General features: G+C 43.2%; 2 protein-coding genes across 2 annotated transcripts in view; both read right to left on the minus strand.

Annotated features, from left to right (window-relative positions):
- Positions 1-296: 296 nt before the first annotated feature.
- Positions 297-12,513, minus strand: ppiab (peptidylprolyl isomerase Ab (cyclophilin A)). Its single transcript, XM_084324579.1, has 5 exons — positions 12,352-12,513; positions 5,443-5,473; positions 2,542-2,630; positions 1,487-1,659; positions 297-918 (listed from the first exon to the last, which is right to left on the minus strand). The coding sequence occupies exons 1-5, from the start codon at positions 12,418-12,420 to the stop codon at positions 780-782; spliced, it is 501 nt and encodes a 166-aa protein (XP_084180705.1). The 5' UTR covers positions 12,421-12,513; the 3' UTR covers positions 297-779.
- Positions 12,514-27,147: 14,634 nt separating this feature from the next.
- zmiz2 (zinc finger, MIZ-type containing 2) overlaps positions 27,148-27,697 on the minus strand; it is an 82,717-nt gene continuing 82,167 nt past the window's right edge. Inside the window, 1 exon segment of the mRNA XM_084324574.1 lies at positions 27,148-27,564. Within this exon segment, the coding sequence (XP_084180700.1) occupies positions 27,457-27,564 (108 nt within the window). The 3' untranslated portion in view covers positions 27,148-27,456.

Raw genomic sequence — 27,697 nt, forward strand, 5'->3', positions numbered from 1 at the left:
GTTAATAAATGGGAGCTTCCTCAAACAGCCATCTCTTTCCCGACAATCCCCTCTGTGCACAAACCCTTACATATGGTAATTAAACATTAAAACACCTGCGGCTTATAGTCCAGTGCGGCTTATACACATCATTCAATTTAGCTGCCGTGGCTTATATTCAGGTGCGGCTTATAGTGCGAAAATTACGGTAATTGTGTGTATGTGTGGTTGAGTCTACACAGTCCTTACTTAAAAAAAATGTAAATAAAAAAATGCAAACATTGCAACACCAAGCTTGGTCATAAAAGACTGAGACGTTATAGGAGTCGGTCACTTTATTCAGATTTGTTAACAAATGTGGTCCCAATGGGAAAATTCAAAATGTACAACAAATTAAATATTAAAACAAACTTGGGTATGAATTGGGAATGTAGACGTGTTGTTGGGAATGTAGACGTCTTGTTGGGAATGTGGGCGTCTTGTTGGGAATGATGGCGTCTTGTTGGGAATGATGGCGGATCAACCTACAACTAATGGACTCGATACTTAAGAGGTAGAGGGTTCCCCCAGTGTATTGCAGGCCAGGCCAACCAGCCCTACTTTGCCCAGAAACAGCAGGCAGATGTCGCCCTGAATCTTGTGAAAATGATATCTTATAGCTTGGGGAGAGGCTGTGATTAGGATCTATAATGTCCTACCTTATAACCATCACGTCGGCCACCTGACCCAACAACAGACCGAGGGGAACCCTGACCTTATGACACAATGACTGGGTGGACCGGTGAGGATGTGTTGGAGGCCTAGTTCAGTTCGCCACAGTCGGCGATAACCACCTTCTTTTTGCACTTGCCGCTGTCGGAACCTTCCTTCTCCATCACCTTGACCACCTCGTCGTAGCCCTCAACCACCTTGCCGAACACCACGTGCTTCCCATCGAGCCTGCAGGAAGACAACGGGTTAGAACACTGTAGACAATATAAACAACGGGTTAGAACACTGTAGACAATATAAACAACATGTTGGAACACTGAGCTACAAGAAACAGCCTCTAGAACAGGGCCAGCCACCTACAAGACTATCTTCATGTAGCCTCGACATTCACCCAGAAAGCTCCGTGACAACAGTCTCATCACCCGTCCAGTGTTTCTCATGGCGTATTTCGCAGAGATGTCTGCGATGGAACACTACACCTTAACACACTTTATGTTACTGACAGGAGATTTGAACATCACATTAGCTCATTACACCCAACCACCACAAGGTGGCACCACAAGCTAAGCTATTGTATATTGTTGTAACTGCATTGTATATATGCCCTTGTATATATATATATATACACACTGTATATATGTATATTGAACACTTTTGTTTTGTTTACTTACATACTTGACTTTTTATTTTATACTATCTCTTATCAAAGTATTCTGTATGACAACTAATAAAGAAACGTGAAACAGCAGCTAGGAGGACGAGGCCAGCCGGTGCCGCGGGTCCAGGGAACACTCACCAGGTGGTTTTGGCCGTGCAGATGAAGAACTGGGAGCCGTTGGTGCCGGGTCCAGCGTTGGCCATGGACAGGGTGCCGGCTTCCTCGTGCTTCAGTTTGAAGTTCTCGTCGGCGAACTTCTCCCCGTAGATGGACTTGCCCCCGGTTCCGTCGTGTCTGGTGAAGTCTCCGCCCTGGGAGAGGAGAGAGGAGGACGGGGTCAGCAACACCCAGGGACCACTCAGAACCAGTCATTATTCATCACGAATGTGCAGGACGGACTATTGAGGTACATGCTCTTCATGATTAGATTAGAATGTATCGTCATCATGCAGCACAAGTACAAGTACAACAAAAAGAAGTTTTGCATCCAACCAGAGTGCAAATGTAACAGTAAAGTACAGTTGATTAAACTGGGCATAAAATATATAAATTTACATTTAGCCGACGCTTTTATCCAAAGCGACTTACAAGTTCTGTACGACAGGTCATCAGGAAGGGCACAACTCTATCAGCTGAGTAACAATGTTCATCAAAGTGTTGCGTGTTACAGTGTAGGTTAGTTTATTAGGACAAGTGCTGCATGACAGTAAGGTTAGATCTTTTTATTTTTTATTATTATTTCAGATAATGGTTGAAGAAGTGCGTCTTTAGTCGACTGCGAAAGCTTGGACGGGTTTCGGCTGTCCTAACTGGGGTGGGAAGTTCATTCCACCATTGTGGGTCAAAATGAGTGAGTGCTAATCAGATGTATGTACAGAGTTGTAGTATTAATATGTACAGTGATACAGGTATAAAGACATTATGGTAGTAAGTAGAGATGTCCGATATTGGCATTAAAATGTAATATCGGAAATTATAGAAATAAATAAAAACTTTTATTTAACCTTTATTTACCCAGACAAGCAAGAACAAATTATACAAAAGCAGCCTACAAAAAGCTAAATTCTTTTGAGGGAAGGGGGGGGGCGGGAGGCTGCAACAAAAACAAGGTTATGTACATGCATACAAGTAAATAAAATGCTAAATTACAGTAGCAAACACATGAACTTAACAGAAGTTAACAGAAAGCTCACCTGGCACATGAACTTGGGGATGATACGGTGGAACCCGGAGCTCTTGAACCCGAAGCCCTTCTCTCCGGTGCACAGAGCGCGGAAGTTCTCTACAAAACACAAAGAAAACAAGTTACAACAAGTGGCTCTGCAGTCTTGCTCCCAGTACCAACCAAACCAGACTACAACGTATGACGTATATCATGCCAGTTTTAAGTTTAAGTTTATTTGGATTCCCATTAGCCACAGCAGAACAGCAGTGCTGTGGCTATTCTTCCTGGGGTCCATAACATGTAAAATACAGTTACAGACTTTATACACTGACAACATTCACATGGCATACAGACAATTAAAACAATAAATACTCCTTATCAAATTCATAATACAATACTATAATACAAAATAAATGTATAGATGTAGCAGTACTGACTATCTGTATGTCATGTATGTCATATATGTCCTGATGAATTGAAAATGGGGGACCCTGATGTAAACAAGACGAAAGTCTTTCTCTGGTCTGCATCCCCTTAACAATTGTGTGTATTGAGCTGTACTGTATTGTACCCATTCTGCAATCTGTTAATAAAGATTTCAATCAATCAATACATACTCATGATACTCTCAATCAATTCATAATACAAAACAATACCTACTCATACTTTATTCATAATACAATACAGCATATACTATTTAGCCTTTACATAGATTATCTATGTTGATATCAACCAATTATATATATATTCCCCCCCCCCCCCCCCAGTCAACAGAAAACAAAAATCCCGATCCAAACCCTCCACTGATTAGGACAGGCCCACTTAGGAAATCACTTTGTACACACAATGTAACTGCCCATGTGGGTGACTGGCCAATGAGATAGCCAGTCGATGAATAGGACCAGTCTTCACTCTGAGAGAACTCTAGCACACCAAGACAATGAGACATGCCAGGATGAGACTCTGAGTCTCTGGTAATTATACAATCTTCTAATAATATATCCATATCAGACACGTATCCCTATTTCTTTATCAGACACATTTTCATTTACATACACACTATCAGGAAATGTCAATTTCTTTGGTTGAAAATGTTGTTTTACCAAGATTCTGAACTGACATTTACTATTTTCCTGCTTAACACGTCTGGGAAGAGAGTTGCATTCCTGCAGACCACGGAACATGACAGTTCGCTTCATTGCATTCTACCTCACTTTTGGAAGTGTAAAACCTTGTGCAGAAGCATGTCTGGTGGAATGGTTGTGTGTGTCCGTCAAGACTTAGATAAATTGTTATATAAAATTGAGGGGATCTTTGTAAGAAGAATATTCCTAGTGAATACAAGGAGTGAGCAGAGTAACTTATGTTTGACAAGTAACCAAGTTAAACAACTGTGCATCGCTGCGACATTAGTTAGCGAAGCGCTATACGTGCTTCTTTGTACCATTTGCAATTTTTTTCAGTTTATTCGTTGTTAGTCGACAATAGTCAATATTTGACTAAACCAGAGCTTGAATGACCCGTTTGATAGAGTTTAGTGGTAACAAATGAGCACATCTTTTAACAACGGAAATCCCTCTTCCCATTAAAAGTTAGGGTACCTTGTGTATACCGTTTACTTTCTCGTACTCTGTATATATATTCAGATTCAAAATCTATATTTATGTCTTTCTACTATTACCCTGCACATACCTGTACCTCCCCCATGCTGCCATTACCCTGCCCATACGTGGCTAATAATACGGTCAATACGTGGAGAGATCTTTGACGCATGTCATCCTCAAGGCTCAACTTGGCCCTATATTTTGTTTTCAGAGCAGTCATGGATGAAAAGCCAGCTTCACAGATATGTGGTACTATATATAGTTCATATTTATTATTGTTCCATTGTAGAAATGTCTGTAAAGTCTAAATAATGATTCTGTTTTTGAGAAATGGTCAAACTTATCCAAATATGCTATTTTCATGGAAAACAATGCAGCTGCAACAGATAGCACTTTAGCCCCTAGTGGGCCACGACACCCCCGTTGAGTGTCATTCAGTGTCATCTATATACCATTATACTCAGAACATTCTCCTGGGTGTCTCTGTGTCATCTATACCATCATATACTCAGAACATTCTCCTGTCAAAACATGAAATACAAAAGTGCAACTATTGCTAAAAACCCAATGAAATAAAAATAATATGCTTCTTAGCAGATTTCTTAGCTTAACATAACAGACTTAAGTTTGGGGGAACTAATGGGATAACTGGGGTTGCAACAAAAGTGCAACTAAGGGCTAAAAACACAATGAAATAAAATAATAAATAATATATCCTTCTTAGCTTAACATCCCAGGGAACTAATGGGATAACTGGGGATGTTGTTTGCTCCTGACAAGAGTCTCAAAGTCTGGGGTGATGGTAGACAAAGCAACTCTGAGGTCATGCTCAATGTCCAATCTGTTCCTCTGCTCTGTCTTCAGCTGGACCAGCCACTTTCACAAAGATAGATAGTGCAAAAAGAAAAAGTATAATTTTTTATACACGTACACATCCGAGGCCCACTCAAAATGGCCCGGCGACCCACTTTTGGGTCGCAACCCACCAGTTGAGAAACACTGATCTATACCATCATATACTCAGAACATTCTTCTGGGTGTCTCAGTGTCATCTATAGCATCAGCAGCTTTAGACTTTATACTTGAAGACATCACAAGTTTGAGTTTTAACACTAGTTTTTAGATTTGGGATAGTTGCCAATTTTCACTAATATCTTTGTACTGTTAGACCAGAGGCGTAACGTGTATGAATTCTGAAATTGGGTGTAGTTGCCCTTTAACTCAGTCAATGGAGAGATGTATTTGTGGCAGATCGGATGCTGTTCTGTATGAAAACACGTCTCGGGTGTGAAGTCAACTGGACAAGATGACTCGTCTTTTCTTACCTGCAGTTTTTGGAACCACATCAGAGAAGAGCTGTGAAAAGCAGATATGTTTTATTTAGATGCAACAAAGGATTATATGCAGGCATGTACAGACAGATGTGAATAGATATATATATGGTTGGTATATACAGCATTATTGTACATGCCATCATACAAAGTTATATGAGATATATGCAGGAATATCGAAGGATTGTATTGCAGGTATATTCAGACATATATACGGCAGGGCTGTCACCGCTTTGATTCTTCCATCTCCTTTTCAAACAGTGTATAGTTTCTGGCCGTTTTATTTAAAAAATTTTGGGGGGGGGGTGTTTCCCCTTTCATTTATTTTCAAATGTTTTGCCGGCCAATGGCAAATGTAGCCAAACTAACACTGGTTTGAAATAAAACTATTGAATCTTGATTATATAAAAATGTAATTTAGAATACACATAAAAACACCAGATTCGAATGTGAACGGAGACATTTAAATATATATAATATAAAATATATAATAACTGACTGCCTTTAAGACGGCATGGTGGGTTCTGCGACATGCTGCCATAAAGTGTTGTTGGCGCGAGTGTTTAAAACAACCGTTACGTTGTGGTCCAGTGAGTTATTATACACAACATTGGCAACGAGGATTATGGATTCTTTACGCTCACATCTCTCTCCATTCTTCGCCCTGCCTGGCGAGCCACCAATACAGTGGATTCGCTTGCTAGCCGATGCTAACGACGTGAGGAAGAGAGCCCTGCACACAACCTGGGCAATGAGGGACAACAGAATTTTCGGACTCTCGGAAATGCACCCAATCATGGGGATTGTATCACGCTGCCGTCTGGACTCTGGACATTTCTCTGCTCCACAGAACGTGATGCTCCGGCGGATTGTTTTTCCATCAACGGCGGCAGCAGGCGGGCGAGCCGGTGCACCATTACGTAGCTGACCTACACGTATTCCTAATAATTACTGGTCATGGTTATTTTTAATCTTGCAATTTTAGAGACCTTTTTTGATGCCGAATTCGATTTAGAACTCATTTACAATTCTGCAGCGAATATCAAATATGTTTTTTTTTGTTAAAGTGACAGTACTAATATGCTGTAATTATAAATACATAAATGTATTTATGTAACAGTATATGATCACTCCCTCCCATAGAGATATGAAGCACTTCTGAAGAGTCCTGTGTTCCTCACTGCATCAAGACGTTTGAGTCAGATGATCTTCCTTGAAATTGATTACTGGGCAATGGTGCAAAGATGAATGTTTGTACGACCATTTAGTCTACAGTCCACGTCAAGAGGGGCAAGTAACCGCTGAATGGGTCCCATTCACGAAACACGTATAATCACATTTGATCATACTTTCAACCATTCCAAGAACATATTGGCCTTTATTTCCCCTTTTTAAATCCACTTTCTTTGGTATGATCAAAATCCACAGCTTTTGGAAACATGTGCGAGTATTACAGTGAAGTGGCTTCCAATCGGATTGCCTCATTCTTTTATGCAAAATCGAATTACAGTAGCACCAACCCTCATTAACAACTAATCAGTGCATGTCTATATAGGCTGATAGTATGATCGTATATCATAACATATTCTGCATTCGTGAAGCGCTGTTGGATTTATCCGATATATGAAAGTCTGAGGCCAGTGCAGTGACGTTTTTGTTTTGACTCTGTATTCCAGGATATTTACAATTTTGAACAATGAAATATTACTATACTATTGAAATAGAACAAGGTTAAAGGTCAGACTTTCAGCTTTAATTTCAGAGTGTTTACATCCATATCAGGTGAACGGTGTAGGAACTGTAGCCCTTTTAATACCTCTTTAGCCCGAGCGGTCCGTCGGCGGACGGCAAACACAACGTCATAAATCCACATCTACAGACTGTATGAATTAATGTCGCGTTTTTAAGTGTCTAGTGAAATATTCGTTTTGGAAATGTATTTAGCAAATATCCGCCATTTTATTTGTAGTCATATGAGGAGACGAGACCCATTGCTTTAGAATGGCGTTGGAATTTCGAAAAACGACACTACCCATCTCCTGTCAATCAAATTACTTTTTTTCTCATCTTATTTTTCGGGATGATCTACCACAAAACTGAACGTTATTGGCATAAATTAGAACGCAGTTAGTTTATCTACCCTACTGTGAACATCTAGCGGAAAAACGGCGTTGTAATCCGATTCAAAATGGTGGAGGAATCTCATAATAAAAAAGGAACTGTATTTACAGTAATTTCATTCACGGTGCTGCACACCTGGCGATCACTAAATCCAGATTGAACTCTGCCATTGGAAAGAGGTTTGGCCCGATGCATAGATGTGCTTGGCTATAATATAATAAGGTAATTTATAGGCCTGATATTGTATAATAATAAAAAGTTCCAGGCACTCTTTTATATATAAAAAAAAAAGGCTTTAATAAATAGCTTAGTTCATTGTAGAACCATTTGGCTATTTTTTAAAGAGTGACTGGAACTTCCTTATTTGTATTCAACTGGCTCCGCTTATCCAAGAGCACCTTCAAAGAAACTGGATTCACACCACAAAGACACTGCAGCCCTCCTTGTTCAAGATTCTATAATAATATTTAAAATTACATGTCCGGATGGCAGAATTCAGTACTGTATATATATATACAAAACCTTCCGTTTAATAATCTTCCCTTTATTCATTTGCCTAGATTTTGTACACTTGATGGGCTCAGTGGCAGTTTTTCATCCTTTGGTTCATTACAATTTACTCAAGCCTAGTAACAGACACAATATTTCTGACACTGGGAATACATTCCCCGAGATCCATAGATAAGATAAGATATTCTTTTATTGATCCCCTTGGGGAAATTCCAGATTTCCCTAGATACCAAGAACATGCAAATGGGCCTTGTGGAAGTGGAGCAATGAGCCCAGGTCACGTCATACAGTGCGCTGGTTTGTCACCATGGTTTCTTCCATTTGCACGAGCATGAGATCTGCATCTTCATGCCATAGTTGTATGGGTTTGACAGTTGTTGCAGAACACACGCTCATTCTAGGGGCACATGTTTGATGACGCACGCTGGCTTTGTAGTCGCAGGCTAAAAACCTTTCAAACACTTTTTTTTTAAGTAGGCATTGTGTACGCGAGTGGATTGGGCCCATCCTTCTCCTTCCCCTCCCCCTCCTCGGTTCCTCCTACTCGAGCAGTACTTTTCCATCCTCCAAGAGTGAGGAAGTCAAGTTGGACTGAAGGCAGCCAAGAGCTACACCAAACTAGATCTGACTGAAACCAGTAGCTAACCAACAGCAGGGCATCAATTACATTACATTTTAACGCAATTAAAACGTTTAAGGGTATTACATAAAAACAGACTGGTCTACCGACACTGGTACTAGTGGCTTGATGAGGATGCCAACATGTCGTTAGAGAGGCGAGGTGGGAATGCTACCATGTTTGATTTATTGATTGAAAACTTTATTAACAGATTGCAGAATGGGTACAATACAGTACGGCTCAATACACACAATTGTTAAGGGGATGCAGACCAGAGAAAGACTTTCGTCTTGTTTACATCAGGGTAGGGCTGCACGATTAATCGCTTTTTAATCGAAATCGCGATTTGGAATGATGCAATTATCAAATCGCCAAGCCTGCAATTAATTTTTTTTTTTTTTTTTTTTTAACCAGGAAGTCCCATTGAGATACAAGATCTTCTTTGCAAGGTAGACCTGGCCAAGATGACAGCAATAACATTTGCAATACATCACACAGCAATAAAATGTGCGATACATCACACAAGAACATAATAAATGTGCATGTATACAATACATCACATGTAAACACAAAGCAGAATAGTCTACATGATAGTAAAAGTGTATAATACAGGGTAATACAGTAATTTTGCAGTTGGGACCCGACTACAGAAAGCAGCAACATTCTTCTTGTAATTTTTTTTTTAAATATGTTATAATCGCATCGCAAATCGCAATATCTGTCAGAATAATCGCAATTAGATTATTTCCCAAAATCGTGCAGCCCTACATCAGGGTCCCCCATTTAGTCGTTAGGAGAGGCGAGGTGGTGATGCTAACATGTCAGCTAACGTTAGAGAGGAGGTGGTGATGCTAACATGTCAGCTAACATTAGAGAGAGAGGTGGTGGTGATGCTAACATGTCAGCTAACATTAGAGAGAGAGGAGGTGGTGATGCTAACATGTCAGCTAACGTTAGAGAGAGGAGGAGGTGGTGATGCTAACATGTCAGCTAACCTTAGAGAGAGAGGAGGTGGTGATGCTAACATGTCAGCTAACCTTAGAGAGGAGGTGGTGATGCTAACATGTCAGCTAACATTAGAGAGAGAGGAGGTGATGATGCCAACATGTCAGCTAACGTTAGAGAGAGGTGGTGATGCTAACATGTCGGCTAACATTAGAGAGAGAGGTGGTGATGCTAACATGTCAGGAGAGGAGAGGTGGTGATGCTAACATGTCAGCTAACGTTAGAGAGAGAGGAGGTGGTGATGCTAACATGTCAGCCAACATTAGAGAGGAGGTGGTGATGCTAACATGTCAGCTAACATTAGAGAGAGGAGGTGGTGATGCTAACATGTCAGCTAACGTTAGAGAGAGGAGGTGGTGATGCTAACATGTCAGCTAACATTAGAGAGAGGATGTGGTGATGCTAACATGTCAGCTAACATGAGGAGGTGGTGATGCTAACATGTCAGCTAACATGAGGAGGTGGTGATGCTAACATGTCAGCTAACATTAGAGAGAGGAGGTGGTGATGCTAACATGTCAGCTAACATTAGAGAGAGAGGAGGTGGTGATGCTAACATGTCAGCTAACATCAGAGAGAGGAGGTGATGATGCTAACATGTCAGCTAACATTAGAGAGAGGTGGTGATGCTAACATGTCGGCTAACATTAGAGAGAGGAGGTGGTGATGCTAACATGTCAGCTAACATTAGAGAGAGGAGGTGGTGATGCTAACATGTCAGCTAACATTAGAGAGAGGAGGTGGTGATGCTAACATGACAGCTAACATTAGAGAGAGGAGGTGGTGATGCTAACATGTCAGCTAACATTAGAGAGAGGAGTGGGCGGCTAGGTGGTGTAGTGGGCAAGGCACTCGCCACCAGTGTGGAGACGCTAGGATTCGCGTGTTCGAATCCAGCTCTCCACATTGTTTTCAGTTTAGCTGGTCGTCCGCAGTAATACACATTGGCCGTATTACGGGGAGGGAAAACTGAAGGGTGGGGATCGAACGTTGTGAACAAGCGACTCCTACAAGTCGGTTGGTGCGCCTGCGCAGTAGAATCAGGAAGTGTCGGGGGCAGCGTGAGCCTCCCACGCGTTACTCCTCGACACTGAGAGATCGAGCTGCGCAGGTGAAAAGATGCGACTGCTGTTACCTCAAGTACCGGAGGGGACTTGTGCTATGTATGACTTAGTCCACATTGCAGCCGGCTTGTGGGAGGCAAGAAACAGCGTTCGTGACAGGGGAGGGTTGAATTGGATGATACGAAATTGGGATGGGAGAAAATATAGAAAAATGGGAGAAAAAGTGGATCAAAAAAAAAAACATTAGAGAGAGGAGGTGGTGATGCTAACATGTCAGCTAACATTAGAGAGAGCAGGTGGTGATGCTAACATGTCAGCTAACATTAGAGAGGAGGTGGTGATGCTAACATGTCAGCTAACATTAGAGAGAGGAGGTGGTGATGCTAACATGTCAGCTAACATTAGAGAGAGGAGGTGGTGATGCTAACATGTCAGCTAACATTAGAGAGAGGAGGTGGTGATGCTAACATGTCAGCTAACATTAGAGAGAGGAGGTGGTGATGCTAACATGTCAGCTAACATTAGAGAGAGGAAGTGGTGATGCTAACATGTCAGCTAACATTAGAGAGGAGGTGGTGATGCTAACATGTCAGCTAACATTAGAGAGGAGGTGGTGATGCTAACATGTCAGCTACCATTAGAGAGGAGGTGGTGATGCTAACATGTCAGCTAACATTAGAGAGAGGAGGTGGTGATGCTAACATGTCAGCTAACATTAGAGAGAGAGGAGGTGGTGATGCTAACATGTCAGCTAACGTTAGAGAGGAGGTGGTGATGCTAACATGTCAGCTAACATTAGAGAGAGGAGGTGGTGATGCTAACATGTCAGCTAACATTAGAGAGGAGGTGGTGATGCTAACATGTCAGCTAACATTAGAGAGGAGGTGGTGATGCTAACATGTCAGCTACCATTAGAGAGAGGAGGTGGTGATGCTAACATGTCAGCTAACATTAGAGAGAGGAGGTGGTGATGCCAACATGTCAGCTAACATTAGAGGGGAGGTGGTGATGCTAACATGTCAGCTAACATTAGAGAGGAGGTGGTGATGCTAACATGTCAGCTACCATTAGAGAGGAGGTGGTGATGCTAACATGTCAGCTAACATTAGAGAGAGAGGAGGTGGTGATGCTAACATGTCAGCTAACGTTAGAGAGGAGGTGGTGATGCTAACATGTCAGCTAACATTAGAGAGGAGGTGGTGATGCTAACATGTCAGCTAACAGAGAGAGAGGAGGTGGTGATGCTAACATGTCAGCTAACGTTAGAGAGGAGGTGGTGATGCTAACATGTCAGCTAACATTAGAGAGGAGGTGGTGATGCTAACATGTCGGCTAACATTAGAGAGGAGGAGGTCCAGGAAGAAGCCGGTGGTGATGGAATATAACGCCTCGAATCAATTATTATTAATAAAGTTACTTGAAACAATTTAAAACTAAATGTAAACTGTTGAAACACGTGACCGTTACAAGGAGAGAGACGGCGGCAGCGTTTCATCATCACATCGTGACGCAGCCAAGTTATTCAAAATGACAAAGCAAAAAAAGCAACCATTGCGGAAATATTATCATTATTATTCATCTTACCTCCATCACAACCCTGCCTTTGGCCTTGCCATCGATGGTGATGTCGAAGAACACTCTGGGTCGAGCCATGTTGATGATATATTAATAATAATGACTGCCGGTGGCTTGTTGTAGGAACGTGACCGACACCGTGACTGGAGTGATTCAGGAGACCGAGGAGAGGAGCGCGCGCCGGGATATGCACTGCGGTGGAAGCGCGGCCTCGCGGCAGCCAATGGGATCCGTCACTGCGGTGGAAGCGCGGCCTCGCGGCAGCCAATGGGATCCGTCAAGGGCCGTTCCGACCGACCGCCGTGAACTCCCTCCCGCGCTTTGCAAACATCCGCGCGCGCGTGCGGCTGCTGCTGCGTTCATCTCAACTAGTTTCCAACGTGAGCGGAGGAGGGCGCAATGCGCGGTACCTCGCGGCGGCACGCCCTCCACTATGCTTCGGGTGAGAACGCACCATCACTTGTTGTCACGTGTCAAGCAGAGCGCGCGCGTCGTCCATTTTAACCCTTTCACTGCCGCACACGGCACTACCAAACTGTTAACCCGTTCACTGCGACAATACACAGAAGGTTAACCCTTTCACTGCCGCACAACAGCATGTTAACCCTTTCACTGCGATTGATTGAGTGAAATCAGATTGCAGAATGGGTACAACAATACAGTACGGCTCAATACACACAATTGTTAAGGGGATGCAGGCCAGAGAGACTTTCGTCTTGTTTACATCAGGGTCCCCCATTTTCAATTCATCATAACATATGACATACAGATAGACAGTACTGTTGCAATTGCACCGCGCGCCTGGATCAGTGGGTTTGTTTGGGCGTGTCTGGCAGAACACAGTGGCGTTGATAATAACATCTACTAACAACCACTGGCGGACTCAGGGGGGGGGGGGGGGCGACCGCTCCCCAGGTGCCCCCCCACGGTTGAAAAACGTTGCGCTAAAGTGCCCTTTTGAGTGGCGAGAACGAGAGGGTGTGCCGCCCTTATAGACCACCGCAACACTTCCGGGATTCTGAAATCATGGGAGAGAGAGCGGGGGGAGAAAATGAATGAATGTGGATGAGAGCCTTGACATTAAGTGGTCGTAGCTGAATGAATGAATGAATGAAAACTTTATTTAACAGATTGCAGAATGGGTACAATACAGTACGGCTCAATACATACAATTGTTAAGGGGATGCAGACCTGAGAAAGACGTTTGTCTTGTTTCCATCAGGGTCCCCCATTTTCAATTCATATAGACATTTATGACATACACAACATACATGACATTTATGGCATAGGGACATATAGGTATTTAGTACTGATACATTTGTGACATAGGCGGTATTCAAATATACAGTACTGTTACCCCTAGATCCTGACAGAGTATATACATATGATGGGGAGGGGACTGTACATTAGGAGGGGGTGGGTGGGTGGGAGGGAAATATACATACGGCGGGGAGGGAATATATACATGCGGTGGGGAGGAGACTGTCTATTAGGAGGTGGTGGGGGTTTTGGGCATTTACGGTGGCCAGTTTGCCTTTTGCTTTTTCCAAATCCAACAGTGCAAAAATGCTTCCGCATTCGTCATCGGAGGTACCGTAGTGGCGTGCGGTAATGCGCCTTTCATTTTCCTTCACGCAGCGCCCAGCGGCGGCATGCTCGCTCAGGTGCGTGCGTGCGCCGGCGTCAGGGGCGTATTTGGCACGGGGGACTTGGGAATGGGTCCCCCCCATTTTTTCAGAATGCAGTTAATGTCCCCCCCCCGTCTGACTACCTGTATGCAAAGAGTAGTAGATGGGGGTCGCATTTGCACGGGCCAAGTACCCACTCGCTAAAGTACTCGTCTTTGCATAATAATAGCTCGGGTCGTCCCCTCAGCCGAGGTGTGTGTTAAAATACGTCATCACATACGGTATAAAGAGAGATAAGATAAGACATTCAGTGCTATGTCCGACTCCTACCTGCGTGCAGCAACAACGAGATGGCACCGTCGCCCAAGAGGAGAAAGCTACTTCTTCAAAGCAAACTAAGTTTTGCTACGCTGTCGCCCGGAGCTAAACCAGCAGCAGTGACGACACCACCACGAAACAGGAAGGCAAGTAACAGCATTTTAGCAGATTTTCTTTTTTTAATATAGGCCTAATGTATTTGTCCAGATTGACTATATAGCTATAGCTATTTGCCTGTTTGTTTCTCTTGAAAATAATCGTGGTTCATAAGTCCATGATTGATTGATTGATTGAAAAGTTTATTAACAGATTGCAGAATGGGTACAGTACAGCTCAATACATAAATTGTTAAGAGGATGCAGACCTGAGAAAGACTTTCGTCTTGTTTCCATCAGGGTCCCCCATTTTCAATTCATCATATGACACACACGACATACAGATAGACAGTACTGCTACATCTATACATTTATGACATACCAGATTTTCAAATACAGTACTGTTTGTGATACTAAAAAAATCCAGAAAAAGAGTATACATTTGACATAGAAACTGTGCATTGGAGGAGGTTGGGTAGGTGGGGTGGGGCTGTACATTGGAGGTGGGGGGGGGGGGGGGGGGGGTGGGTAGGATACAACCCCATTGTAATCATCCTGACAAAATAATGATGAATTGAAAATGGGGGACCCTGATGTAAACAAGACTAAATTCTTTCTCTGGTCTGCATCCCCTTAACAATTGTGTGTATTGAGCCGTACTGTATTGTACCCATTCTGCAATCTGTTAATACAATTTCCAATCAATCAATCAATAATGGGAATGGAACACTGGTGCATTAATGTTTTTTTTTGTTTGATCCACTTTTTCTCCATTTTCTATATTTTCTCCCATCCCAATTTCGTATCATCCAATTCAACCCTCCCCTGTCACGAACGCTGTTTCTTGCCTCCCACAAGCCGGCTGCAGTGAGGACTAAGTCATACATAGCACAAGTCCCCTCCGGTACTTGAGGTAACAGCAGTCGCATCTTTTCACCTGCGCAGCTCGACCTCTCAGTGTCGAGGAGTAACGCGTGGGAGGCTCACGCTGCCCCCGACACTTCCTGATTCTACTGCGCAGGCGCACCAACCGACTTGTAGGAGTCGCTTGTTCACAACGTTCGATCCCCACCCTTATGATGAATTGAAAATGGGGGACCCTGATGTAAACAAGACTAAATTCTTTCTCTGGTCTGCATCCCCTTAACAATTGTGTGTATTGAGCCGTACTGTATTGTACCCATTCTGCAATCTGTTAATACAATTTCCAATCAATCAATCAATAATGGGAATGGAACACTGGTGCATTAATGTTTTATTAATGTACGCTGTCCCCATGGTTCAAATAAATAAAGTTAGTAAACCTATACCCGTGTTCTAATGGTTTCTCTCTTTTTGGGTTTGTTTATTCTGCAGGAGGATGCAAATACGGCTTCTGAAAGCACACAGACAGTGCCTGTAAACGTAGATGCACAGCTGCAGCGTGCACTATCCCCACCACTGAATGACAGAAATTATGTAAGTAACAATAATGTCTTAACAAAATACATATTTGACTGTGTAGTGGATGGTTGGATAGATGCTGGATAGACACAGAGCTCCCTGCCCCCTTCCCTCAGGTTTGGTGTGTGAACGATGTCATGGTCTGATTACCGGTACTCAGGCCGAGCACTCACACCAAACCTGTGAATGTGATGGGTTGCATTCCATTCCCAATAGCCTGTTTACAGAGTCCATCAGCAAGACATAGTCATTTGCAAACAAGATACAAACTCATTGTAATCATCCTGACAAAATAATGATGAATTGAAAATGGGGGACCCTGATGTAAACAAGACTAAATTCTTTCTCTGGTCTGCATCCCCTTAACAATTGTGTGTATTGAGCCGTACTGTATTGTACCCATTCTGCAATCTGTTAATACAATTTCCAATCAATCAATCAATAATGGGAATGGAACACTGGTGCATTAATGTTTTATTAATGTACGCTGTCCCCATGGTTCAAATAAATAAAGTTAGTAAACCTATACCCGTGTTCTAATGGTTTCTCTCTTTTTGGGTTTGTTTATTCTGCAGGAGGATGCAAATACGGCTTCTGAAAGCACACAGACAGTGCCTGTAAACGTAGATGCACAGCTGCAGCGTGCACTATCCCCACCACTGAATGACAGAAATTATGTAAGTAACAATAATGTCTTAACAAAATACATATTTGACTGTGTAGTGGATGGTTGGATAGATGCTGGATAGACACAGAGCTCCCTGCCCCCTCCCCTCAGGTTTGGTGTGTGAACGATGTCATGGTCTGATTACCGGTACTCAGGCCGAGCACTCACACCAAACCTGTGAATGTGATGGGTTGCATTCCATTCCCAATAGCCTGTTTACAGAGTCCATCAGCAAGACATAGTCATTTGCAAACAAGATACAAACTCATTGTAATCATCCTGACAAAATAATGATGAATTGAAAATGGGGGACCCTAATGTAAACAAGACTAAATTCTTTCTCTGGTCTGCATCCCCTTAACAATTGTGTGTATTGAGCTGTACTGTATTGTACCCATTCTGCAATCTGTTAAATAAAATTTTCATTCATTCACAGATATTTGACAACACCGCAAAGCTGGTCACCTCACTAAACATCGATCCGATGGAAATGCCTCGTATCCGCAACCCTCCAAAACGTCTAACTGGTGACGCTGCAGCACATGTCCCAGCAACTTCTGTGGACTTCTTCAGAGGGGAGTTCTTCAAAATACTGGACACAGCAGATCTGCAATTCCGAGAGCGGTTTAATAAAAGAAGCTTTGAAGTGCTTCAGAAGTTGGAGGGTGTGCTTATTAGGGGAGAAAGTGATGACATTGTGGACAAGTATCCAGAGATGAACAGGAGGATGCTGGATGTTCAGCTAGCCATGTTCAAAGCAACTAACACCTATGCATCAAGCACAGAAGCTGCAGACATCCTGAGAGGCATGTTGCCTGAAGTCAGAGGTCTTTTTGATCAGGTGGAGGTCCTTGTGAGGCTGTTGCTGGTTGTTCCCTCATCCTCTGCTGAAGCTGAGAGGAGTTTCAGCGGACTCCGGAGGTTGAAGACCTGGCTTCGCAACTCCATGAAGCAGAAAAGGTTGAACAGTGTGGCAGTTTGTCATATACATCAAGAAAGAGTTGATGCCTTTGACATTAGAGAACATTGTGAGGAATTCATCTCTGCCCATGATCGGAGACAACATGTCTTTGGAAGCATTGGATGAGTTTAAATGTGAAAATGTCAATTTAAATAATGGAGAAGTCACTTTAAAGGAATGAGGTATATAAAGTCACTTTAAGGAAAGAACAGATGTGGCTCTTGTATAATATAGTTTAGATACATTAAGTATAATAATGACAAAGTTAAAATTGTATAGTAGTCTACATAGAAACAGGTTTGTTATATAACTTATGTACCAGTGCATAAGAGTGATTTATGTTAATGTTTTGTACCTGTAATTAAATTTGATTAAAAGTGATTGGTGATAGATAAAGGTGATAGATACATTAAGAGCTAAAATTGTATATTGTATAGTAGTGTTTCTCAGGAACCTAGCATGTATTTTTTTTTTATCATGCATATCTTGTATTACTGTGTTCATAATTGCTAATTGAAGCACCATATAATAAATGTTCTTTCACCATAAACCTTTCAAATTTGTTTATTATTTGTCACAACAATACTTGTTTCTGTATGAGCTCAAAAAAAGTCAACCAACGAACTAGATTCTTGTACCGGATCTCCTCTCTGGTAAACAAGAATACCCTGAAGACTCTGGCAGGAGCACTCATTCAAGGGTACTATGACTATGCTTACCTCATGGTACCAAAGCACCTCAAAGGCGCTTAAAACGTTTATGTCACAAATGTAATGGTAAATGGTAAATGGCTGCTTTTTTATATAGCGCTTTTATCCAAAGCGCTTTACAATTTGTTACTCACATTTTTACCCATTCACTCACACATTCACACACCAACGGCGGAGGCAACCATGCAAGGTGCCAACCTGCTCATCGGGAGCAATTAGGGGTTAAGTGTCTTGCTCAAGGACACATCAACACGCTGCCCGGGAGGAGCGGGAATCGAACCGGGAACCTCCGGATTGCCAGACGACTGCTCTACCTCCCGAGCCACTGTCGCCCCAGTGTATCAGTACTAAATACCTATATGTCCCTATGCCATAAATGTCATGCATGTTGTGTATTTCATAAATGTCTATATGAATTGAAAATGGGGGATCCTGATGGAAACAAGACAAACGTCTTTCTCAGGTCTGCATCCCCTTAACAATTGTATGTATTGAGCCGTACTGTATTGTACCCATTCTGCAATCTGTTAAATAAAGTTTTCATTCATTCATTCACTCAGTGTGTCGTTTACATGGAGAAATGGCGCCACGCTTGGAAAAATGCGGTATTGCACCCCTGGTATTAAAAAAAAAAAAACTAGGTAGACGGCCCCCCCCCTAACCCCCCCCCATCGCAGTCACTCGCCACGCCCCCAAATCTGTCCCCCCCACACATTGAGAGAGAGTTACGCCAGTGGCCGGCGTGCTCGCGAGGTGCTCGCGCATGAGATCCCGCCTTAACAATATATATAAGTCACCGCCCCAAATTCAGTATCCAGAAATAGCTCAATTGGCAAGACGCCATGGCTGTGGATCCTGCTAGTTGCTGGTGAGTTCGAATCCCGTCAAATATATTTTTTTTAACGTGATTTTTTTTTAACGTGTATTCTTTCGCCGGTTAAGGTTAGGCATGGTTAAGGTTAAGGTTAAGGTTAGGCATTGTTTCGGAGTTGGTTAAGGTTAGAACGGTTAAGTTTAGGCGCTGTTAAGGAGCTGGTTAAGGTTAGAGTTTGTCAAAGAGAATGGCAATATTCTTTCTATGGTTAAGGTTAGGCATGGTTAAGGTTAAGGTTAAGGTTAGGCATTGTTTCGGAGTTGGTTAAGGTTAGAACGGTTAAGTTTAGGCGCTGTTAAGGAGCTGGTTAAGGTTAGAGTTTGTCAAAGAGAATGGCAATAGACAGCCTATTTCCGCGCGACAGCTCCCAAAGCGGGCCTGAAAAGAAAGGCGCTTTACCGTAGTGGCGTGCGGTGACGAATGCTTCCGCATTTTTGCACTGTTGGATTGGGAAAAAGCCACACGCGGCCAGTTTCGAATTGCAGCCTCCCGTAGGTGCTCTACGGCTACGGCTGTGGGGGCGCTGGAGACATGATCCAATATACTTGTATACGCCCGAGTCTCCTGAACACGGAGCGACCAATCCCAAGTCGATCTGCACTGTCTCTGTCGAGCTATAGTCACTTTTCCGCACCTACTCCCGAACTCCACATGTGCAGATTGCCCACGGAGTCTCTCTGGATTGTCCATTGATCTAGGTTTATCAATCTGCGCGTGCGTAGTTCGGGAGTAGGTGCGGGAAAGTGACCATAGCTCGGCCGGGAAAGTGCCGATCGACTTTGGATTGGTCGCGCCGTGTTCAGGAGACTCAGGCGTATAAAGGTCTATTGGACCATCAACAGTGGGCAGCGACTAGCGGCCTCCAGGCTCCACAACAGGGGGCAGCGACTGCTGCCAGACATTGACCTAGGACTAATAGGAACCCAAGGACAATAACACTACCTTAGGCATACTGCACCTTATGTGGATACTGTGATACTGTGAATAATGTATATTTCAGTGGATACTGTGAACAATGTATATTTCAGTAGATAGTAAATTATAACACTACCTTATGCATACTGCACGTTATGTGACACTGTGAATATTGTGAATATATTTTTCAGTTAGTTAGATAGTAAATTATATTGACCTATTTGTTTTTTTTTGTATTTTATTTTTTTATTATTTTTTTAAACAAACATATAAACAAACATGACAACACACGATAAGATATACAAGCATTATTAACAGTGCACATCCAATGAAATCACCATATAGTTAAATGTCTTATACAGAATATACCACCAATACCTGCTATCTAATACCCTACACACATATGCTCCAGCTCGTACCCCCCCCTCCCGGACCCCCCATTGGATAATCCATCCATTATCCCTCGCTCCTAACCAGACACTACCATTATATGCTAGCTTTTATTTTCTCCACCACTTCTAACCACATTGTCATTTTGGATTAATTGAGACCCAAAATTCTTGCTGTAGATATTTCTTGATAAATCACATCGAGATATGTAATAATCCAGACCTTTCGGCACATTTTTTCCGGTTGGAACCATCGTGATGCTATCAGCTTTTTAGCCACTGTGATACCCTGTGATTGACCTATTTGTTTACACTGCTTGTGTTGTTTTCACTACCTGTACCCCCCCCCCCCCTTCCCCCATGCTGCTATGATGCCTGAATTTCCCCAAGGGGATCAATAAAGGAATATCTTATCTTCTTATCTTATCTCCATGAGCTCAATGTAACGCAGAAGTGCAGTGGTCTATTGGTTAAACCCGGCTGTGAAAAGGTAAAATATCTTGGACATTTTATTACAGAACAAATGACAGATGATGATGATATATACAGGCAATGCCGCAGGATGTATGCACAAGCGAACACTCTCTCACGCAGGTTTAGTACGTCGTGTACAGATGGAGTGACAGTGTCTCTGTTCAGAGCATACTGTACACCACTGTATGCTGCACACTTGTGGTCAAGCTACAAAAAAGCAAGTTTGCAGAGACTTCAGGTAGCTTATAATGATGCCATGAGAATATTACTCAAAAGGCCTAGAAGGTGTAGTGCAAGTGAAATGTTTGTGGCTGCACGTGTCACTACCTTCCAAGCTGTTTTAAGAAATGTATAAATTCACCTGTCGGCTAAATGACTCTGGAAATGAGATGATTTTGGTTTTATGGACATTAGGTTCAGTGCCACACGATACCACTCATCTATGTGGAGACATTGGCACAGTTGTCTATTTGTGGGACCTTGATGTGTGATTTTAAGTGATGTTATTCTTTGCCTGTTGTGTGTAATTTTATATAGGTTGTGTATGTTTGATCTGGACCATGAGTCTGTATTAAAGTTTGATTGATTGATTGGTTGGTGCCCTTCCAATGGTCTAAACTTGACCATGTGCCCCCCACGGTTGAAAAACATCACCCTAAAGTGCCCTATTGAGTGGCAAAAATGAGAAGACATGCCCTATTGGCTGCCCTTCAAATGGGAAAACATAGCAATACAATTAAATAACTCGTCTTAATGAGTGCTCCGTTAGTGGATAAAATGTGATGCAGCTTACTAGGGCAGGCTTTCCCAAAGTGCCAGCTGAGCGGTGTGTCAATCAAAAGGCATTCTGTCGGAATGTTAAGTGGTTCATCTTAATCAAGGATGAAGACTATTTCACCATATATGACACATCATAGCTTTTTGTTCGCTGATGGGGTCCCATGTTGTGCATTAGGTGCCCCTTTTTTTTCTTTTCGCCCCTGCCCTTCAAACAGCCTGTCTGCCACTGCTAACAACATGCATTCAATGATTAGTTCCTTCATATAAAAAAACCATCAACTTGTGACCAGACCAAGGTGTATTTGCATACTAGTGTAGAAAGACTTGTCCCGTTTCCTGATGATGTAACGTTAGCCAGTGACGGCTTTGGCATGGGCTGCTGCCCGGTGCGGCATCTTGCTGAGGGCACCCCGTTTGTGACTGTGAGCTAGGCAGGCAACTACTGGGAAGGTCCCACTCACTCCGTATCACATGGGGAGGCGGGAATCCATTCTATTTGATACAAATATATTTTATTTTATAAATGCGCTTCCATTTTAATTTAGTTCATATTCCATTTTATTCTACCGTAATCGTGTCCGTTAATGTTGCACCAAAAACTACCAAATTAAATTCCATGTATGTGAAGCTACATTGACAATATGGACCTTTCTGATTCAGATTCTGAAAAAAACACCTCTATAATAAAGTTCATGAAATGAAATAATCAGTCAATTCAAAATGCTACCAAATAAACAATTGCAATTGTTTAATAAAAGTATTTGTTCGATACAGGATTTGTCCAATGTAGCGTTAACTATGCAATAGTTTAAGGGTGGAACTCGTTGTTGGACAGGCGCCCAGGGCAGCAGCTAGGACCAGTGACGTTAGCCGAGCTAAAGCCAGGAACACTGTGATGTTAGCCGAGCTAAAGCTAGGAACACCAGTGATGTTAGCCGAGCTAACGCTAGGAACACCACTGATGTTAGCCGAGCTAAAGCTAGGAACACCAGTGATGTTAGCCACCAAGCTAAAGCTAGGAACACCAGTGATGTTAGCCGAGCTAAAGCTAGGAACACCAGTGATGTTAGCCGAGCTAAAGCTAGGAACACCAGTGATGTTAGCCAAGCTAAAGCTAGGAACACCACTGATGTTAGCCAAGCTAAAGCTAGGAACACCAGTGATGTTAGCCAAGCTAAAGCTAGGAACACCAGTGATGTTAGCCAAGCTAAAGCTAGGAACACCACTGATGTTAGCCGAGCTAAAGCTAGGAACACCAGTGATGTTAGCCAAGCTAAAGCTAGGAACACCACTGATGTTAGCCAAGCTAAAGCTAGGAACACCAGTGATGTTAGCCAAGCTAAAGCTAGGAACACCAGTGATGTTAGCCACCAAGCTAAAGCTAGGAACACCAGTGATGTTAGCCAAGCTAAAGCTAGGAACACCACTGATGTTAGCCAAGCTAAAGCCAGGAACACCAGTGATGTTAGCCAAGCTAAAGCTAGGAACACCAGTGATGTTAGCCAAGCTAAAGCTAGGAACACTGTGATGTTAGCCACCAAGCTAAAGCTAGGAACACCAGTGATGTTAGCCAAGCTAAAGCTAGGAACACCAGTGATGTTAGCCAAGCTAAAGCTAGGAACACCAGTGATGTTAGCCAAGCTAAAGCTAGGAACACCAGTGATGTTAGCCAAGCTAAAGCCAGGAACACCAGTGATGTTAGCCGAGCTAAAGCTAGGAACACCAGTGATGTTAGCCAAGCTAAAGCTAGGAACACCAGTGATGTTAGCCAAGCTAAAGCTAGGACCAGTGATGTTAGCCAAGCTAAAGCTAGGAACACCAGTGATGTTAGCCAAGCTAAAGCTAGGAACACCAGTGATGTTAGCCAAGCTAAAGCTAGGAACACCACTGATGTTAGCCAAGCTAAAGCCAGGAACACCAGTGATGTTAGCCAAGCTAAAGCTAGGAACACTGTGATGTTAGCCACCAAGCTAAAGCCAGGAACACCAGTGATGTTAGCCAAGCTAAAGCTAGGAACACCAGTGATGTTAGCCACCAAGCTAAAGCTAGGAACACCACTGATGTTAGCCAAGCTAAAGCTAGGAACACCAGTGATGTTAGCCAAGCTAAAGCCAGGAACACCAGTGATGTTAGCCACCAAGCTAAAGCCAGGAACACCAGTGATGTTAGCCACCAAGCTAAAGCCAGGAACACCAGTGATGTTAGCCAAGCTAAAGCTAGGAACACCAGTGATGTTAGCCAAGCTAAAGCCAGGAACACCAGTGATGTTAGCCAAGCTAAAGCTAGGAACACCAGTGATGTTAGCCAAGCTAAAGCTAGGAACACCAGTGATGTTAGCCACCAAGCTAAAGCCAGGAACACCAGTGATGTTAGCCAAGCTAAAGCCAGGAACACCAGTGATGTTAGCCGAGCTAAAGCTAGGAACACCACTGATGTTAGCCGAGCTAAAGCTAGGAACACCAGTGATGTTAGCCAAGCTAAAGCCAGGAACACCAGTGATGTTAGCCAAGCTAAAGCCAGGAACACCAGTGATGTTAGCCAAGCTAAAGCTAGGAACACCAGTGATGTTAGCCAAGCTAAAGCTAGGAACACCACTGATGTTAGCCGAGCTAAAGCCAGGAACACCAGTGATGTTAGCCAAGCTAAAGCTAGGAACACCAGTGATGTTAGCCAAGCTAAAGCTAGGAACACCAGTGATGTTAGCCGAGCTAAAGCTAGGAACACCAGTGATGTTAGCCAAGCTAAAGCTAGGAACACCAGTGATGTTAGCCAAGCTAAAGCTAGGAACACCAGTGATGTTAGCCAAGCTAAAGCCAGGAACACCAGTGATGTTAGCCAAGCTAAAGCTAGGAACACCAGTGATGTTAGCCAAGCTAAAGCTAGGAACACTGTGATGTTAGCCAAGCTAAAGCTAGGAACACCAGTGATGTTAGCCAAGCTAAAGCTATGAACACCAGTGATGTTAGCCAAGCTAAAGCTAAGAACACCAGTGATGTTAGCCAAGCTAAAGCTAGGAACACCAGTGATGTTAGCCAAGCTAAAGCTAGGAACACCAGTGATGTTAGCCAAGCTAAAGCTAGGAACACCAGTGATGTTAGCCAAGCTAAAGCTAAGAACACCAGTGATGTTAGCCAAGCTAAAGCTAGGAACACCAGTGATGTTAGCCGAGCTAAAGCCAAAGATTCAAGAAAGGATACAAAATATTCGTAATCACAATGTTTTTACTTACAAAATAAGAGGAATATTTACATATTTAGAAAAACAAATAAATTAGTCATTTCCCAGCTGATTTTCAGTTAATAAGTCTGTGAATTCCATTGTCATAATTGCATTACCCAAGTAAAATGACACTGAAAAATGTGAATGAATGGTTGGTTGCTTGCGTGGACAGTCCTACACATCACACACTCCAGGGGGAGGAGTCACACACTCCAGGGGGAGGAGTCACACACTCCAGGGGAGGAGTCACACACTAGTGGGCGTAGAAAATCTCCAAAAAGTGACACGAGGAATCATTTGACCTTTGACATCTTGGACTGCACCATTCCATGTCCTACCCTTTTCTGTCATACAGCAACTTGTATGCACACAGATTTACCGTTTATAATCATCTAACATATATATGTATACAGCGCCAACAATAATCCATCATCCAACTAATAACATTAATATTACCATGATTAACAATGAATTTGATACACACACACGTTCTCTAATGAAAACAATTGCATATACTGTACACAAAACTCATGTGCCCTGATGGGTTATACATTTTCAAACCATTTACAAACATACAGATATCTTTCAGACGGCAGAGAACACCGCGGGCGACGGCTGGACTCGTCGAGCTTCAGGTTCAGGGCCACGAGAGGGAGAAGCGATTGGAGGAGGGGGAAAAAAAAGGCGGGTTCCAGTTTGAATATAATATTTGACACAAGAATTGACCCATCTCAAACCCCGCCCTCTTTTTCTTCTTGATCCTCCCAATCACAACGGTCTGCTCTCGGAAGCAAGAGTTGTGATTGAGGGATCAAGAAAAAGGGGTGGGGTTTCAGATGGGTCAATTAAAGATACAACCCCCCCCCCCCCCGCCCCCTTCCATGGTGCTTCTACAGGAGCCGAGATGACGTCCCTCACCAGCTCTGGGAAATTAATGGAGACGTAAAAGTAGAAGAGGCTTATTTGACTGAGCGACAGATGTACCACGTTTAGGGTCTTGGAAACACACCGCCGTCTTAAAACTCAGAATGTCATTCAGCGGATCCATTTATAAACGGGATTTTTTGTTATATTTTGATGACGTATTTTACAGTTCGACGATTAGGATAAGAGATATTCCTTTATTGGGGAAATTCGGGCAGTGTACAAACAGTGAGGGTAAGCTAGGCTAACGATTTTTGGCTAGATTTTGACAGCAAATTATGAGAAAATATTTGGACATTCTGGATATTTAAGTCGACCGTCACATTTGCACAAGTCAAGTTCTCGGCGAGGACGTCGCTGTTCTCCCTCTCACGCCAGGTCCTCTCTGCTCCCATGTCCTCTACTGTCCTCTACTGTGGGGACGTGCAGACAGAGGACGTCCATCGACAAGTCTGGAAGTGTCAACCTTTCCAAACTGGTGTGATCACATTTTATACTTTGAGTATAACTACTACTTGAGTTACTAGCTACTAACATAAAACAGAGGGTGTGGTCTGAATGTTTTTTACTACGTCAAGTTTATTTCCCCCCTCAATGGAAGTGTGTCATGATCATCATACATTCCACACCACACCCTCTCCCTCCCTCTTTCTCTCCCTCCCTCCCTCCCTCCCTCTCGCTCTCTTTCTCTCCATTACACAACCAGAAAGAAACCGCTCCAGTTCACCGTCTCAAACTGCGACACCAACCGTGTGGGCGAGAGGAGGAGGAGGAGGAGGAGGAGGAAAGAGGATGTATCGGGGAATTAACTCCTAGAATCGCCTTTCATTGACCATATTCACATGGTGGCCATTTTGCCCTCATGTCACTCGGCTGATAAGAGTTGTGCCCTTCCTGATGACTTGTTGTACAGAACTTGTAAGTCACGTTGGATAAAAGAGTCAGCTAAATGACTAAATGTAAATATAATGTCACGCTCAGGTTGAGATTCCCTTCTACCCCGTTCCACCAACCTGAACACGACATAAGATAAAAAATAAAATAAAAATAAAAAATAAATGCTGAAAGAGTTGTTCCCTTCCTTCCTGCTGACTTGTCGTGCAGAACTCGCTCCGGATAAAAGCGTTCAGCTTAAATGTAAATAAGAGCAAAATGGCCACCGTGTGAATTATTGGTCGATTGTGAAACCCGTGGAAATGTGCTCGTCCCCGTCGTGGCCCCAGTGTCTGTACAGTAGAGAGCTCCAGAACTGTTCATAACAACTCCATAGTCATAAGTACACATGGCAGCTTACATCAAAATATTTTCTCTCTCCGTAAAAAGTTACCTTTAAAAATGCAAATCCTTCAGGTTGTGATTGGTTGCTGCTGCAGCCCCCCCCCCCCCCCCCCCACCAAGACATTCCAGAACTCCTTGTTGCCTAGGGAACCATGGCCCACTGCCGGAACACAAGCCTTGGTAGGACAATTGAAAAAATTACACAAAATACAACATACTGACCGAATAAAAACAAAAATAATAAAAGAAAAAAACACCCACAGAACTTTTTTTTTTTCTCTTTTCTTTAAAACTCGTTTGTCCAGAGTCTCATGAGTAGTAGTAGCGGTAGGAGCGCAGGTGGCTGAGACCCGCGCGGACACATTCAGGGCGCGGCGGAGAGGGAGGGGCTAAATGATGACTGGGGAGGAGGAGGAGGAGGAGGAGGAGGAGGGGGGCGTCAGTTGTTCTCAAACAGAGACAGCAGGTCGTCATTGCCGTTGTTGGGCAGATCAGGGGGACCCAGGTAGGACAATAACTCGTCTGGGTTAGTCAGCTCAGGAAGAAGCTGAGAGAGAGAGACAGAGAGAGAGAGAGAGAGAGGAGACAGGAGAGAGAGAGAGAGAGAGAGAGAGAGAGAGAGAGAGAGGAGAGAGAGAGAGAGAGAGAGAGAGAGAGAGAGAGAGAGAGGAGACAGAGAG

The sequence above is a fragment of the Notolepis coatsorum genome, assembly GCF_963971535.1.
Source record: "Notolepis coatsorum genome assembly, chromosome: 11".
NCBI classification, from domain to species: Eukaryota; Metazoa; Chordata; class Actinopteri; order Aulopiformes; family Paralepididae; genus Notolepis; species Notolepis coatsorum.

Coding starts and splice junctions, on each gene's coding strand:
- ppiab (XM_084324579.1), bottom strand. CDS start 12,420: ATGGCTCGACCCAGAGTGTTCTTCGACATCACCATCGATGGCAAGGCC. Junction 5,474..12,351: donor AAGGCAGGGTTGTGATGGAG/GTAAGATGAATA, acceptor TGCTTTTCACAG/CTCTTCTCTGATGTGGTTCC. Junction 919..1,486: donor TGCACGGCCAAAACCACCTG/GTGAGTGTTCCC, acceptor GTCTTCCTGCAG/GCTCGATGGGAAGCACGTGG.